Source organism: Pipistrellus kuhlii, unplaced genomic scaffold, assembly GCF_014108245.1.
Source record: "Pipistrellus kuhlii isolate mPipKuh1 unplaced genomic scaffold, mPipKuh1.p scaffold_m20_p_3, whole genome shotgun sequence".
Classification (NCBI taxonomy): domain Eukaryota; kingdom Metazoa; phylum Chordata; class Mammalia; order Chiroptera; family Vespertilionidae; genus Pipistrellus; species Pipistrellus kuhlii.
Genome location: NW_023425529.1, coordinates 55,843,124 through 55,861,442, shown reverse-complemented (window position 1 = coordinate 55,861,442; position 18,319 = coordinate 55,843,124). Strand labels below are relative to the sequence as shown.

The following is an 18,319-nucleotide window of genomic DNA, read 5'->3' as shown; positions in this document are numbered from 1 at the left end:
TATCTATTTGTCCCCCATTTCTTTCCTTTAAAAAATCTTGCCTCTGCCAACTAGAAATAAACAGATAATAACAAAAAAATGTTTGAGTCCTAATTTCAATGTCCAACAGTTCTGAGTCCCCGTTTCAATGTCATACAGTTCCTTATGTGTACATGTCAGCAATGATATCTGGGTGGTGGGCACATGGTGGCAACGCAGGTCCGTCCCTCTCTGGTTTGGTCCTGGGCAACCTTTAGGGACGCACAGCTGCTGACTGCTAGCATGGCAAGGCATCGTCAGCATTATTGATTTCAGAGCGGAAGGGAAAGGGATAAACAGATGGAAACATCAGTGGTGGGAGAGAATCATTGATCAGCTGCCTCCTGCATGCCCCACACAGATCAAGTCTGCAACCCAGCCTGTGCCCTGACCGGGAATCAAACTATGACCTCCTGGTTCATAAGTTGACGCTTAGCCACTGAGCAACACTGGCTGGTCTCCTGGAGGTTTAGTTAAGTGTAGGCTCTGTTTCCAGGGGTCTGGGTGGGGCCTGAGTGTCTGTATTTCTGATGAGGTGATGCCCATGAGCCACATTTTGAGTTGCAATAACCTAGATAATGGGCCAGTGATGGAGAACATGGGTTGTAAGACATGCCTTCAGCTATCTGAGCTGTGTAGTTGGCATTTTTTAGCTGTAATACTTAATCCCTAGAATGATTGTGTGGTTTTGATTTATATAATTTTTAGGACATTCTATCATTGTGAAGAAACCACTGTACATTTATCTTAACAATGAATTCGAGCTCTTTGGATATGTTTTCTTCACATTCAAAAACAAAAGACCTGGACCCCTTTAAGAATATAAAGCACATCTATGTCTAGATCATAAAACTGTAAGAAATCCTGAAAAGTCAAGGATAGACATTAATGCCATGCAAATGCAAAACAGTAACAAAAGAGAGGAAGGAAAGTAGACCTTGGAGGAAAGAGACTATAGTGGAGTTGCCTCTGCCTACTGCCACCAAACTCAGATCATTCTCAGTCCCTCTGGTTTAAACCAAGTTTTGTGACTGCTTTATCCCCTTGGGGAAGGACATGAAATTAATTCCAGTGAGATCAGTTGTAAGCAGCTATCCGTCAGAGCTTCAATGTGCCAGTGTCATAGAGCTGAGACTATGTAGTATCCAGAACCCTCTTACTCGAGGACGGACTGAGGGTGCACTGTTTGTATGACACTAGAGAAACAACATTGTTTTAACCTGGGATCAAGAACTACTTATGATGGAAGAGGACTCTTTGGCCAAATCTTTGAGTCTGCATTTCTTTAAATTATGCGAGGGGCCCAGTGGTTGAGAGTAGATCTATATATGAACCAGGACGTCATGGTCCAATTCCCAGTCAGGGCCTATCCTTGGGCTGTGGGCTGGATCCCCAGTGTGGGGTGTGCAAGAGGCAGCCAATCGATGATTCCCTTTCATCATTGATGTTTCTATCTCTCCCTCTCAGAAATCAATAAAATTTCTGCAGCGCACTGAGCTTGTAGTTGTGCATTATTTTAACAAGAAGAGAAAGATATACTTGCATAAATCCTATTATCAACACCTTTTGACAGTCCCCCTTCAGGAGGCCTTGCTTAAATGGTAGTATGCCATCAAACCCCCAAGGCAGCACACTGAGAGCTTGTGTTTGCAAGAAACAGCCAGCGTGCAAGAATTTCCTGCTGGGCCCAGATGAAATGTTTCCAGGCTTCCAAGGACTAGAAAGGTCATGGTCCCACACCACACAAAACTTCCATGTTGGCTGAAAATTGAGATGTCCTGTTTCTTCATTTTTTTTTTCTTTTTTCTGATAGTGAAGTTCTGGATCGATTCATTGCCCTGAAGCATCCTTTTGCCTCATACTCCCCCGCCCCCCCAGACACACACACACACACACACACACACACACACACACACACACACACAGACACCCTGCACCAGCATCCCAAGCCCCTGCTCTGTTCCCCCTTAGCTAATGGAACACTTGTTCTTGCCTCAAACCTATGGCATAATAAGGACTCCTCCATCACCATTCTACTTGGAGTGTTGTTACCTTTTATCCAACCTGTTCTTCGTTTGCGCATAGTAGGCACTAACATTTGTGGAATGTAATTGACTTCAAGGGACAAATTATTCCCTTCACAATGGATTTCATTTGGTTCATTCATGAAAAACAGTCTTCTCCTGAGTTTGTAATGATGCACATGAACGTTGTGGCCTCAGCTGCCTGTCTCCCTGATGCTAGGAAATGCCCATAATGTTTAATTGCACCAAGTGCCTTTTATTTTTATTTTTTTCTTAATCAAGAAGTTACGGGATCTGCTGGCTTAGCAGGTGACTCAATTCTGCATAATTAGTTGCTAGGAATTGTTGAGCCTAGGCTGATTAGTCTCAGCCAAAGGAAATTAAATTTTTTTTCTTCAACAAAGCCCTGAACACAGCCAGAGGTTCTTGAAACCACAGTCATATCCTGTTCATCTGCAAAGCCCAGACCCTGGGGATGGAAGAGGCAAGAGGTGGGAGATAAGAACAGCCTCACTACGCGTGGGAGCAGTTTGATGCCAGGCAGTGTTCAAGGTTATGACATGAGTGGACCTGAGTCCCTTCCACAGGATGTGGTTCAGCTCCGACAGGGGCTTCGTTGTGATGCAGAATGAAGCATTGCTCCCTAGGTGCCTGCTGTTTGCTTCCAAGTTTATAACAACACCAGCCTCACTTGGAAAATGGAATCAAAACAAACGATCTGTGTTTGCCCCTCCTGTGTTTGGCACTTGAGGAGATTGGCCGAAATGGATGGAATGGCAGGGACAGATGCCTCCCCACCCCCATTGTTTCACTGTTTTAAGTATAAGCTTAGCTAAGCCCTCTCTGTGCCTCTGTCATGGTGTTGACATTTCACTTAATGGAAGGGATTTTCTGTGACCGCATGGGATGAGATTGTAAAGGGGACCCTATGCTCTTCTTCGTTATGACCAACATGCAGCCCTTTGGACAGCGGGTGGCCATCATGTGTGACAGTGATTATCTACCTACTAAGATGTCATTAGAAAAGGCTGACAGTTCTGAGTCCCTGAGATGCACTCAGTCATTACTCGCAACATTCACTTCATTGAGCACTCGCATGCCAGCTGCATGTCTGCTTTGCTCTTATAGTGAATGTCAATAATATGATCCACCATCAAAGTCAAGGCTGGGAGCCTGGTATGAAATCAGAATTATTTTGCTTAAAGGCATTATTTTAAAGATTGTTCAATAAATCCTTCTGTAGTCTAAATGAAAATTAAAGGAAATATTTTAATATCCATTTTATAAAGAGTCGCAGATTGTTAACATGCCATAGGTCAGTATTCAATAGCTTTGGGTGATGGTGTGACTTTAAATGGAATAGGCTATAAAACTAGGGGGGGAATCAGAGGGAGGAAGGAAGAGAGAGGAAAGCTCGTAGCAAACATTTGACTTCCTCCAGGTTGCTTATCCTATATAATAAAAGCTTAATATGCAAATTGACCAAATGGCAGAACAGCCGTGGAATGACCGGCATGTCACTATGACATGCCCTGACCACCAGGGGGCAGACACTCAATGCAGGAGCTGCCCCCAACCTGCAGGCCCCAATCCAGCCAAGGTGGGTGCCAGTGGGGACCCCTAGATCACACCGCTGGTCGCCCTGCAGAGAGGGAGGTGATCAGCGGTGGTAGGGGCCCCCAATTGCCCCACTGATCTGCCCTGATTGCCAGCCTGGCGTAGGGACCCTATTTGTGCACTGGGACTCTAGTTTATAATAAATGTTTTAGTTTGAAAAGTTGAATATAATTCATTCATCTATTAGCACACATTTGATGGATGCATACTATGGGTTGGGTACCATTTTAGAGACCTTATCTACTAATTGATTCCTTTCTTTGTTATTTGGCTAATCTTTTAACTCACTTATGTAATTTGGATGGAACCTGAAAGTATAGTTAGTGTCTCCCTGATAAAGGAGGAATATTAACTCAGATTTTATAATTCAGTGAACCTTTGAGGCCTTTACAAAGAAACAATGAATTGTATTAGCATTTATTTAAAAATTTTGCCTGCAAAAAAAAAAAAATGAAATAGAAAGTATAAATTGGTTTTGTAGGACAATTTATATGTACTTCACTTTAGACAAACAAATATTTGGAGGAGAGGGAAGTGAAGTTTATATACACACAGGTATATATATTCACACATAGGCTTCTCCATAGGATTAACTTATGGTGCCATCTGCCACTGAAACATTCAGTGTCTTCCATCCATTACTGTTTTCAAAGTTTGAATCAAGAATGAACGTTGAATAAATTACATCATGGAGTTGATGTGTTCATTCTGTGATAGATTGTTGTTTTTTTTATGAAAGGTCCATAATGCCTCTTGGTGATTTAAAATAAAGCTATATTCTTAGAAAACTTTCTTTAAAAATAAATGCTAAATGGTGCTCTGTTGCTATGCTCTCCTTTTACTCTCATGATAAATATTGCCAAGATTCTCCTCACTTCCATTAGGAATAATTATTGCTTTCACCCGGATTGACTTTGGCAAGTTATGTTTAGACAATATTTCAGTCAGATCCTTTGACCAATACAACTTTTGGCTTCTAGATAATGGTCTACTTCCACCTTTCTCAGAAGGACACTGAATACGGAGAATGAGGGTGGGAACGGGGGAATGCAGAGTCTGGCCAGATAGCCATCTATAATTCAGTTTCAACCTTTTAAGGATATGCATAACTAAACTATCTCAGCTCTACTTTCAAATTCACTATAAATAAGAAAACAGTTTTAACAGGGTTGACTACTTCTGAAATGCAAACTGGGTAAATGTCTAAAGAAATGGCTCCTTAAAATATAGAGTATCAAGTGCAAAAAAAATCTAGTGTCTTCTGTGCAAATCTTTTTCTTTCCTTTAAGATATCCAACACTGGATTGAACCACGATTTTCATTAGCTGGACTTTTGACAAGTTGAAAACTGAAGAAAACCTTTAGGCTTCTGAAACGCTGCGCCTATGGTAAAAAGCTGGTTGTTATGATCACTATCCCCTGGTTCATTGTTCTTATAAATACTGTTTCAAAGTTTTTTTATATTAAAAGAAAGTGTATTTTTAATTGGCTTTATTAAGAATTCAGATTTTAACATGTAGTAAATTTGTTTTAGTGGATGCTATATATATATGTAAAGCACATTGCCTGGTAATTAAATCAACACTGAGAAAAGCATTCAAACATTCAGGTGGGAATGGTGGGGGAAATGGAGACTTTTGTGCTGTGATGCTTACCTTTTGTGGTTTGGGTTTATACTAAAAAATATTATGCTAAGTGAAATAAGTCAATCTGAGAAAGACAAATATCACATGATCTCATTTATTTGTGGGATCTAATGACAAAAATTAATTGACCAACAAAATAAGATTTGAAGCAAGGAGGCATGGAACAGACTGACATACCTTGATGTAGGGTTAGGAGGGCTAGAAGAGATAAACCAATGAACTTATATACTTACTAGTGGCCCAGTGCATGAAATTCGTGCACATTAAAAGGGGATTAATTAGAGTAAATAATTTAATATTACTATTTGCCCTTACTCTATAATAGAAGTGTCAAAGATGAAAGAAAATTAGTAAAATGTATATGAAAATCTTCCTTCTATCAGAGTCTGGGGCTCACCATGGGACCCAGAGTTAAGTCCCCACCCACCCACATGCACCTTAAAATCACGTGAGAACCAGACCCTGCCAGCCTCCACCTCCCCCCCCCCCCCCCCCCCATTAGGCTAGATCCAGACCCAGCCTGTCCCACCCTTGTCAAGCCCTGCTGGGCAGGGGCCGTAGCCTCAGGTCCCCTGGCCCAGAGCCAGGATGAGGGGTGTGAATATGCCTTGAAGTCCTCTGTAACACTATCAACAATAAAAATAAAAAATAAAAATTTTAAACATTGCATTTGCAAAGTGAACAGACACAGACCTGGGATACTGCTACAGAAGCAAAAGGGATGCTGTTGATTGTATTGGTGTCTGAAAGTTGGTAGTTTATGGTTGGGAGACTATAAAGAATTGTGTGACAAATGGAATATAAACATGAAGCAGTGTGACTTCATTTTTTAAGTTAATTGCAGCTTACAGCAGTGTTCATCGTTCCTTTTTGTCATTCCTTATAAAGACCTTGTTAGTTTTATGAAGAAATCGTGACTCATATCAACCAGAAGTACGTTCCGGAGAGAAATCAAGTTCCTTGATTTTAAAACACAAACCACTTAGTTGGGAGAATTAACATTTTCAGATGACAAAGCCTTGTTGTTTAATTAAATCCTTGTTACACTTAGTAGTTTGGCAAGCACAATATCATTCTTTTTAATCCATTAACAATTTCCTATTATAACTACAAAAAACAACAACTGTATGGTGTGTCCAGAAGTAACATTTGGGTCATCTAGCTTGCCTAGATTTACCGGTTAATTATCTTACATTATGTTTACTCAGGCCGTGTACGTGCTGATCTTTACTTAGATATCTCTTCTACTTTACACAAATGTCTGCATGCAAACTAACAAGAAATTTCCTTTTCTGTTTTAACCCTAATATTTGCCATCCTAGATCATTACTCCTATCTTCCAAGCCAGATTAACTTCTGTTCTAGATTTAACAAAATAATTTTACTCAGAATCCGTCACATTCGTCACCTCTTAAGGTCTTGTCATCTCTTCAGCTTCTTGCCTAACTCTCACAAATATACTGAGCTTCTGTGCATTCAGTTGCTTTTTTATGGTTCTTCAGATTATTTTCATCTCTTTCTAAAAGAAGGCCGATCAGCTCATTGCTGTATACCTCTTCTTTTGCCAAACCATCATTCTTTTCTTGTTCTCAACCTCCCTTCCCTCCCCTCCTCTGAATGACCCTGTTCCCTCCTTTTGGCGCTAGCTGCCACTTCACATGCTCAGGAACCCCCTAATTCTGTGTGTCTTCATTTTCTGCAGTACTAATGCTCTGTCATCTGCTTATCTGAAATATAACATTTCTCTCATTTCCTTTGTTCTACCTGATTATTCTTAGTGCCCATCGAGCCGTTTTATTCCCTCTTTGTCTTCCTGTTACTGATATTCACTGATACTTATTTGTCAATGAATGAAGAGCTGACAGGCAAATAATTTGCATACTCTATTTGCATATTTCTTACTAGTTGATGCCTTCATGTGCACTCTAGTTCAATCCTGTCAATCCTAAAATGTGGGTGAGAAAGTATATCCCTCTTTTAGAGGAGAGGAAATCCATGTCCAGGGCATTTTAAATAACTTGCCCCACAGCTAAACCCAGGTTAGGACTGAGGTCTACCCACTCTTTCTGCTGTACCATGCCATATCACCTCTCTCTGGCAGAAGGACTGCAATCCACTGAAAATCTTCACTGCGTTCGAAACTGGATGGAAATTAACCAAACCCTTCATTGTACCTTTGCAGATGAGAGTCCCTACACTAAGTCCGCCAGCCAGACAAAGCCGCCTGATGGAGCATTGGCTGTGAGGAGACAGAGCATCCCAGGTTAGACCAGATTGTTGGATTTTTCAGCTGTTTGAAGTTTGAACCCTGTTATTTGGTGATCCCAAATAATCCCACGGTGGTAATAAACATGATGCTGTTCCATAGGGTATAGACTGCATTCTGTACAACTTGTTCACACAATGTTCGTGAAAGCTAGACTTTGGGAAAGCTTGCAAACTTGTGAGAATTCACTTTGTGTGCAAATTCTTTGTGAAATGGCCTGAATTTGTGTCGGCTCTCACTCATTTTCCTGCTCTCACCTCTGTTTTCAGGGGATAACTTTCACAGAAGCATCTATTTCTTTACTGAGATATAACCAACAGAACAAAGAGGCTCAAAATTGCAGTAGCAGATTGTGTATGTGCTGAATAAAAATCATTCCTTTCTTCTTTGCTCTTTGAACCTGGACTTACTTCCATGGGACAACTCTTGGGAAATTCTGGAATTTCATTTTCTTAGGAAGCTGTGATGAGGATTCTTGCAATATTTAAGTGAAAGCTATCAACAAAAACATTTTGAGAGCTATCTTCAAATATCTTTAACCCTGAACTTCAATATTTTAAAGCTTTGACTTTGACGATAACATACCTTCTAAAGTTAAAGGCGGAAGGATATTCAAAAGATTATTTAAACTTCATCTGAACTAGGTAATTTATGGAAAACCACTATGGAGGCAACCGTACTTAAGGGAAGGGTTAAAAGCACTAATACATTAGACATTTATGAAAAATAATGTCTTTGTATATTTAATACAAGTAAATTGAGTACACCTAAACCTTAGCTACAGGATTTTAGAGTATATTAGATTTAGCAATTCAGGAGAAGCAATGCAGTGTTTTCAACAGTAAATTGAATGGGTTGGCCTATCAGTGAAAGGGGGAATCTTTCATTCGAATAAACAGAAAGATGAGTTTCATTCAGAGCAGCCCTGTTTGTGATTATTATTTATTTGTATAAGAACTACATGTAGTCATGTTCATTCTTATTCTGAAGGCTTAGGTTCATTATGAAAGTACATGGCTTATAAAGGGACATGTTGTGAATATGTTATGCATCCTTGTCTGTGTGCTTTAAAGATGCTGAAGTAATTTGAATTCGGTAATTAGGTGGCAACCCACAGTCCTGAGACTTCTTCAATTTCATCCTAGAAAACATCAATCTTAGTGCTGGTCACATTTAGAAAAACTATTGCAGTTAGCTATGGGCTGTGTTCTCTGCTTTCTCCTTGTCAGTATCAAGGAAGTACAAGGTTTGAAGTTCAAGAATGCTAGCTACTGCCGAAACCAGTTTGGCTCAGTGGATAGAGCGTCAGCCTGCCGACTAAAAGGTCCCAAGTTCAATTCCGGTCAAGGGCATGTACCTTGGTTGCGGGCACATCCCCAGTAGGGAGTGTGCAAGAGGCAGCTGATCTATGATTCTCTTTCATCGATGTTTCTAACTCTCTATCCCTCTCTCTTTCTCTCTGTAAAAAAACAATAAAATATATTTTTTTAAAAAAAGAAAGAAAAAGAAAAGAAAAGGAAAAAGAATGCTAGCTATTGCCGAAACCGGTTTGGCTCAGTGGAGAGAGCATAGGCCTGCAGACTGAAAGGTCCTGGGTTCGATTCCGGTCAGGGGCATGTACCTTGGTTGCGGGCACATCCCCGGTAAGGGGTGTGCAGGAGGCGGCTGATCAATGACTCTCATCAATGTTTCTAACTCTCTATCCCTCTACCTTCCTCTCTGTAAAAAATCAATAAAATATATAAAAAATAAAAAAATAAGAATGCTAGCTACCCATCCATTCTTTCTTGTCTTCTCTACATTGGCTGGCACTCTATACTCCTCTGTTGGGGAGAGTGAAGAGAATGACCACTGTCTTTACCACATCATATGACACAAAACAAAAGCACTGACTATCATCATGTTTTCCTTTCATGGGTTCACTAATGGTGTACACTAAATTACCACACATGTCTGAAGGCCAGGCTTTTCCTTAAAGTCACAGAGTAGTTTTAAAAATTACATATTAGCTATACAGAAGTCGTTCATCATAATCTTTGGTTCATGACACTTAAGTGATTCTTCACTGTGTAAGTTTTCCTTTTGTTCCTCCTTATAACAGTTTAAAAGTCACTGCAATCACAAGCCTGTTTTGTAGGCTTCATGGATGATTTTCCTGTGGTTTGAACAGGCACGAACACCTTTTTGCCCCCCTCTCATAAGGTAGTGGGCCAAAGAGCCAAAGGTCTTCAAAATCTCCTCAGTTTAGAACAGTCCAAGGGAAAAAAATCCCCACCAGCCACAGAGCGAAGGCAACAACGTAGTTAATAGCTGATTATTACTCTTTTTGTTTGGCCTACATAAGGTTTTTTTAAAAATGTGAATGAAGAGCCAATATTTAAAATGTGGGAGATAGTAAAAACTAGAGATTTCTGGCTTTTCTTTAACAAATAAAAGGAAGTAGGAAATGTATCAAGACTAGGAGAATGTAGGCCCAGTTTTGTCATATTTTTACTAGATCTTCTCTATGCATTTTTTCTTTTTTATTTAATTTATTGGGGTGACATTGGTTAACACAATTATATCCATTTCAGGTGTACAATTCTATGATAAATCATCTGTATATCATATTGTGTGTTCATCACCCAAAGTCAAGTCTCCTTTCATCACCATTTATTGTACTTTACCCTTTTCTACCCTCCTCCACTCACCTTTCCCTCTGGCACTATTACTATTACTATTACTATTACTATTACTATTACTATTACTATTACTATTACTATTACTATTCTCTTGAGAAAATCAAGAAACTTCTTGGGTGCTTCCTAACTGACTTTTGACACTTGGAATCCTGAACCCTTACTGTCATTTTAAAATTACCTATTGTTGCCCTGGCCAGTGTGGCTCAGTTAGTGTGGCTGAAAAGTTGCCAGTTCAGTTTCATATAAGGGCACATGCCCAGGTTGCAGGCTCAATCCCCAGGAGACAGCTGATTGATGTTTCACTTTCTCTAAAGAAAAAAGAAAAAAAATCAATAAAAACCTTTTTTAAAGTACCTATCCTTTTTTCTGACAAAAGGAAGTCTTCCCTGACCTTTGGCCAAAAAGTCACTTAAAACAAAGAGATCTTAACCCATCACCTACCATGTCTACCTTTACCCCTACTAAGTCCACAAAAGAGAAGTGGAAAGAGGAAAAGGCCGGGGGAAACACAGTCTTTATTATTTGCTGGAGCTTCAGCGGAAAAATCTCAGAGTTCTGATGAACTAAATTGGACCACATGGGGCTGTAAGAGCAAAATGCATGTTTACAGCCTTTGATTCTCTCTCCTGTGCTCACATCCCATCTTACTTCCCTCAAAGATGATATGACTACCCTGGGAGCAAGGAAAGATGTGTCTGGAGAAAAGTGCACCAAAGAAGTGAAAGAGGCAGAAAGCAGAGCTCATCTCACCTACCAGCCCCTGCATCTTCCCAATGCAGAGGCCCCTTAGTACAGAGGCAGGCTCAAAGTGTTACCGGACACCATGACTGGGGAATAAGCAAACACAAGGAGCTGAAACCTCAAAGGATCTATATCTTTTCCTCACATATCCCCACAGCTCCACTCCCAGCAATCCAAGGATGGTGATTGAATTTGACCACTGACCACTTTTTCTGATGGAAGGGGGTGGGGAAGTGGAGGGTAGTGGAAGGATTTTAAGCTTCCCTGTCCAAGTTTTATGAAAGCTTAGGCTGCTCTTTGAAACTTATTTAGACCTACAAATGTAGACCTGCTACTCGTGAAGTATTAATAAATATTTATTCTCATAAGAATACATAAGATTTCTTAACATGGGCTCTACATTTTCCATAACATAATAAGCAGTACCATTTTATAATTCTATCTCAAAAAGGTAATCTTGAATATTAACAGAAATATAATTTGCTTTTCATTCATATCAAAATTCACTACCCTTGTCTAAACTCAAAATTACTACAACAATTATTTTATAATCACAAGTCAAATATGTGCCTACATTGAATGATAATTCTAAGTATAAATCCCTTCATCACCCTTCCTTTGCTCTTCTAAAAAAAGAGAATGGATTAAACATCCCTTAGGAACAAAGTACATTTGCTTTGGATAAAGGAGAAATGCATTATTCATGTTATTTGGAAACTCGTCATTTTAATCATGTCTCTTATGTTATAAAGTGACTGAGAAAAAAGATTTTTACTCTTTCCTAAGTTTTTGTAAAATTTTTAATGATGCTATTTTAAAAAATGTCAAGTGTCCATATGACACTAAAGTTTAAATTTAGATAAAAGACAACATTCTGGTAAAAAAATAATAATAATAATAATTAAGGATGAGTATTTTCAATCTCATTTCTGCCCTTTTTTTTCAAAGAGAAGATGAATTTCAAGTACAGAGATATTTTTAACAGATTCTACTACACATCTATGTTTATTAAAAATAATGTATTGATTTTATTCTTTTATATTTGATATATTACCGATGTACTGAAGTTTGACCACTTGAGTGGTTTGTCCAAATTATTAGAGGAAATTTGTATAGATTCTTGACAGACTTTGCAAGTGGCTTTATTATTTGCGGCTTTGACCACTTAGAGATGAGGCATTTAATCATGTCTATCAAGTGCCAGTGAAGGGAAAACAGGATATACATTGGACCTCAAAAACTGGTATTTGTGTATTATTTATTTGATTTGCCTCACCTTTCCAGGTAGGACAGCTTTCTTTCTTATGCTGGTCTTCCAAAGAATTCTGGGCAATTCACAGAGGCAGAATGGTGTCAAACACTCACCTCTATTGCATTTTCCTTTTCTGTTTTAATCCTCACCGAGAACATGCTTACAGAGAGGAAGGGGGCCAGAGAGAAATATTCATTTTTATAGCAGGTATACACAGTGTGACATTTTCCCTAGTATTTATAGTTCTAGCACTCTTCAGAGGTATGAAGGATAATTACTCTAGTTTTCTGGCCTGGTTCTGCTTCTTCTATTTAGTTTCACCATTGAGCTCCTCCAAAAAATGGGCGAGTGTCACGAACAGGAAACCAAATTCAATTGAATGAAGCCAGCATGAAATGTCATACAAATAATGCTGTTGCACAATGCATATGCATATCAACTCATCACACCTGCGCACTCTAAATATTCAAGTACACCTCGGTAAAGCTAGGAAAAAAAAAGAGGTAAAAGGCCATTGCATTTGCAATGTGTTCTCAGATGATTTAGAAAAAAACTGTCTGTGTGTGTATGAAAGAGTGCTTTACAGTGTTCCTGCAACTCATAGATTTTTATAATTATTTCAAAATAAATTAAAAACAAACAAACATGGAGCTGCATATGCTTCCCTGAGTTGTCGAATCAGACTGCTGTTAGTGAGAGGATGACCCATGTGGGAACATGCCAAGGGACAAGGTCCTTTGCTACTCAGTCAGGCTGTGCCTGCATCCTCCAAAGCACCCAGTGGGCCAAGGTGAGAACATCTGGGACCTAAGGCTCGGGGTCTGCCCCACCAAAGCCCTCAGAGTCAGCATGAAAAGCCCAAAACAGTGATGTATGCACATGTTAAAATTACTGATTATTTAAGAAATTAGTAACACTGTATTACTTCTTTGGAGAGAAGTTTCTAAGATCATGGAGTTGAGACTCTTGGTACCCTGTTTCCCCGAAAATAAAACAGTGTCTTATATTAATTTTTGCTCCCAAAGATGCGCTAGATCTTATTTTCAGGGGATGTCTTATTTTTCCATGAAGAAGAATACGGTACACATTTATTGTTAAATGAAATTAAAGGAAATTTATTACCTGTATATGGTATGGTAGTACGGTAGTTGTCAACACAAACCAGACAAACTGTGAATCCTACAGTATCAAGAATTTACTCATTTATTCAATGACAATCATGTCATCATCTTCTGGAACATCATTATAACAATCCAATTCCTGAATTTCCTGGTGAATTTCTTGTGTCTCCATTTCTTTCAGAATCAGTGGACCAAATCTCTCGTGTTTAGCAATAGCACTATCTTTAAATGAGTACTTCTTGTCAAGAAAGCCTGCTCGCAGTGCATTTGCAATGCAACTGTCAGTGATTTTCTCCCATAAATTCTTCACCCAAGTCACAACTTCTTGCAGTTTAGGTTTCACAAAGTTTCTGAGACAGAGCCTAAGGGGCGGGGGGGGGGGGGTGGCTATTTTCAGGGGGATGCCTTATATTTCACTCAGAAGGAAACCTGTAAGTAGGTCTTATTTTCGGAGGATGTTTTATTCAGGGAAACACGGTAGCACTGCAAATATGTGTGAGATTCTGCCCACACCCCCATTTGTTTATTGATTTGTGTTTTCCATGGTCCTTATTGCTATCTGAAATTAACTGGCACGTGTTTCTTATGCCCTTACTAAAATGTAAGCTCTCTGAGAATGGGCGCTTTATGTCTCCTTTACTATCATATCTGTGCATAGGACAGTGCTTGTCCAATGGCAGGTATAGTTACCACCTGTGGATTGAATGCACAGGCAGAGATCAGCGGGCAGGTTTCTCTGTGCAGACTCTGTTACCCTATGCCTAGTACACTTTCCTACCAAAACGTGCAACATGTTTTCTGACTCCTATGCTGTGCACGTTAGCCTTGAGGCTTCACAAAATATGACATTTCTAAGGAAATCGTTGGCTGCCCACTGCTAATGAGTGAGATATAGGTCAGCTAGGAACTAGAGAATATTAAAGTCCAGAGGTCTCCCCCAGCTTCCTATTTTTCTGTTTGAGCAGAAAATGTCTGCAGGCCTAGAACACCTTAAGAGAAAGGTTGAGCACAATTTAACAATAAAATTGACAAGATCAGAATGATTTATGCAAGTGTTCAGCTACCCATAAAGGCTAAAAATTTTGCGAGTATAGCCAGAGTCTATAAATAGAGTGATGCAACGCGGAACTTATTACTTATTATGGCAGGTACACATTCAGGATGTCCCCCTGAGAACTGATTCACTTTGCTCTGCAGCTGGTTGTAAATACTGAGTTCTCCAGTAGCACTGGGCAAGTGGGCAGCTTGGTTTGTGTGTGCAGGGCTGTGGCTTCGTTAGTGATTCAGAGAAATGAGTCTATTATGTCTGGACTTCTCTCGTGCCTTAGTAAACATGGATGAAATAGAATGAACCAGTACATGTGCACCAAATGATTTTTAAACATAATTAATTATTTCAGCATGCAACTTAGGGGGAGATTCTTTATAGTGAATCAGTACTGTGCCTTGATATTTCCTGGGCCTCGGTGTTTAGGAGTAGTGGCCTTTGGTCAGCGTTATGTTTGGGGTACACACAGTATTCAGACTGAGTAACATGGGTGATGGCCAGCACAGTCTCCCAGGTTCTAAAGAGAATTTTATAAGGCTCAACAACATATGCAGAAAAGCTACAAGAAGAAAGTCTTCTTCCTCTATTACTCTGCTCTGAAGAAAAATTATATAATTCTCCCACTCTAAGGGTTAAGTGTTAGGGAGACCTTCAACCCAGGGATCTTTAATGAAGTGACCTTAGAAAACTGGGTTGGGTACAGGTTGTATTTATTGGCATTGAGAAAAGTAAAGAATTATGTTAAACAGTTTTCTGTGAGCCCATTAATACTTCTTATCTATTGGGCTTAAAGATTTAGAACAAATTCCCAAATTTCAGTCACAAGGCAAATTCATGTTTGTTATATATCTGTGTTCCACCTGTATTATGATTAATACTAGAGTCCTGGTGCTCAAATGTGTGTGTGTGTGTGTGTGTGTGTGTGTGTGTGTGTGTGTGTGTGTGTGTGTTTGGGGTGGGGGGTCCCTCAGGCCAGCCTGCACCCTCTCCAATCCAGGACCCCTCGGGATTTGGACCTCCCTCTCACAATCCAGACTGTTGGCTCCTAACTTCTCAACTGCCTGCCAGCCTGATCACCCTTAACTACCTCTCCCTGCCAGCCTGGTCACCCCTAACTGCCCCCCTTCTAGCCTGGTTGCCCCCAACTTCCCTGCCCCCACCGGCCTGGTCACTCCTAACTGCCCCCCACCTGCCTGGTTGCCCCCAATTGCCTTTTCCCCCCCCCCCCACTTTCAGCCTGGTTGCCCCCTGCTGCCCCCTGCTGGCCTAATCACCCCACACAGCCTGCTGTTCAGTCATTGCATGAGGGCATCCCAACCAATTTGCACATTCCTCTATTATTAGTATAGCTGATTTCAGGTACATTTAAATTGGTTCACTCATTTACTTAGCTTTATTCTAACTTTTATCTATAATTTGATATAATAATTATATTTTTCTAATATAAATTTAAAAATTTTTTAACTCTGAAACGTTTTAAAGACTTGTATGTCCTCCTCAGATACATCAATGTTTATTACCATACTTTGGCAAACACTGGCTTGGAAGGAGATTCTTCTCAGAAGAAATGACTTTGGGAACCCCTATGCTATGCACTTTGTCAGTATATTGATAAGTAGTTGTTGGTTTATAGTGCAGAAGTATGTCATCTTAAAGAGAAAAGAAATACTAAAAGAGAAAGCAGATGCTGAATAATATTCACCCAAAACCTGAGGAGTAGCAAGAGTGTCCTGATCACCAGAGTAACTTAACCTAGAAAGAGAGTGAATAATAGTAAAAATTCTAGTTGCTACTCATTTTATGCTATGTTCCAAGTATTTAACTAAGCATTTTCATAAATATTGCTTCCAGTTTTCCTCACAACATCTTCAGGAAGTAAGTTTCATTCATTCCCCTCTAACAGGTGAGCAGACTTGAGTTCAGAGAGCTAAAGAAGCCAGTCCAAAGTCACAGGGCGAGAGAGGAGTGGCTCTTGGATAAAACCTGGACATTGTGTGCTGGTGTGATTGGTCTAGCAGAGTTCGAGAAATTGAGGAGAAGGGATATGAAGGGTGTCAGGGGATAACAAAGTCTTTGTAGAGGCTGGAGGGAGGACATCCATCATGCAGTGGCAGTGTCAGCAGGAGGGAAGACAGACAAAGGTCTAAGGGCACAAAGGCTTAGAGCAGTGGTCGGCAAACTTCATTAGTCAACAGAGCAGGCAAACCTCGGCTGTGGCTTACAAGCCGAAGTTTGCCTATCATTGGTAAAGGATGTAAGTTTCCTGCTGAGAAGATGTGTCAGTCCTGTACTGATTGCTGGGTTTCTCAGTGAAATGCGGGTGAGGTCATCAGAGAGAGGAAGGAGGGGAATGGGATGTCCTAGCCTGTACAGAGGGGAGGCGGTGTCATTTCAAAGGCTGGGAAAGTGGATTGCCTAAGGCAAATAGCCAAGGATTACTGTGTAACCCTGTGGATTCTTAACTAAATAGTATCCTTATCTCTTACATACCTACCTCTCCAAATAAAAAAGGGATAAAATGAATTTACCCACAGCCCAGCCAGCATGATTCAGTGGTCCAGCATCGACCTATGAACCAGGAGGTCATAATTGGATTCCCAGTCAGGGCACACCCTGGGTTGCAGGCTTGTGCAAACCAATCAATGATTCTCTCTCATAATTGATATTTCCATCTCTCTTTCCCCCTCCCTTCCTCCCTGAAATGTATAAAAATATATTTTTTAAATGAACTTACCCATCTAATGCTCATGTCCCATGTCGTTGCCATATACCATATTCCATCTCCCCAGGGGATCCTTGACAATTTCTTCCTTCCACAATCATTTCTTTTTATGAATACCCAGCATATTATGGACTTTTATTAAATCTTTTGGCAATTTAGCTTCTCTGCAATTATTTTCTTGGGTTCTAGATTTAGTTCTAATTTAAAGCTATAGTCCCTTAAATTCAAAATATATATATATATTTTTTTATTAAAAACTCCTCCTCAGAGTTGTACCCTGCAGGGTTCATAGCTGAAGTGGCCCACGTTAGACTCTCCTTTCATCATCTGCCTTAGCATCTGGTCACTACTGTGCATCAAACCTTACAAAATAATGGGATGGAATGAAAGAGTGCAGCTTGTTAGTATGCTTACTGCTCTTTCTCTAATAAACACCTAAACCTACCACACATACCATGCACGCACACACATCTTTCTGTTTTCCTCTTTCAATATAGGAAATTCCACATCTAACTCCTGCTTCAATATTTTTAGAGACAGGAAACACTATCTGACAAGATAGCCCCCATTTTTTATATGTCTTCCTGTTAAGAAATATTCCTCATGCCATTGTCCCTGAACCCCCTGAAGTCCCTGAACCCCCTCCCCCCTCCCGCCCCCATACCTCTACCCATTGGCTCTTTTGATTATTTTGAACTTCCCCAAAGTAAGTTTTTCAGGTACTTTAATGCACCTGTAATATCTTCCCCGAGTCACTGTCATCGTGTTGTATCATCATCACAGTTGTCGTGGTTTAACCAGGTAAAGCATGTTCCTTCCTTCCACCTTGCCTTCCGTGGCATGTTTTCATCACCCCGAGAGTCTTTCTGCAGGTCCTCAGTAATCTGTAGCATCTGGCAGGTAAAACTGAGCCCTTCCGCCAGCTGTGGTCTGAAGAGAACAGAGTGCAAGAAAACCATTACCTTCCCTGATCGGGATGTTCTACTTAATTAATGCAGATCGAGATTATATTTTACATGAAGTAATGATCTTTATTTACATCGAACTTTTGCACAACTAAAACTTATAAATCTTGTCCTCATGACTTCCTCTTTAGAGGCAGGCTTCCTTCCTTGAGTAGTGGCACTTTGTACACTGCAGGACAACGCCACACCCTTCATTCGGTTATCTGCACATTTATTTC

The 18,319-nt window shown here is 40.1% G+C and overlaps 1 protein-coding gene across 8 annotated transcripts in view; it reads left to right on the top strand.

Annotated features, from left to right (window-relative positions):
* The window catches only part of GRIP1 (glutamate receptor interacting protein 1), a 658,373-nt gene that overhangs the window by 474,989 nt on the left and 165,065 nt on the right, over positions 1-18,319 (top strand). For all 8 annotated transcript variants that reach the window (XM_036455350.2, XM_036455348.2, XM_036455354.2 and 5 more), the window contains exon 2: positions 7,488-7,568. In XM_036455350.2, coding sequence (XP_036311243.1) covers positions 7,488-7,568 — 81 coding nt within the window. The remainder of the gene's footprint in view (positions 1-7,487; positions 7,569-18,319) is intronic.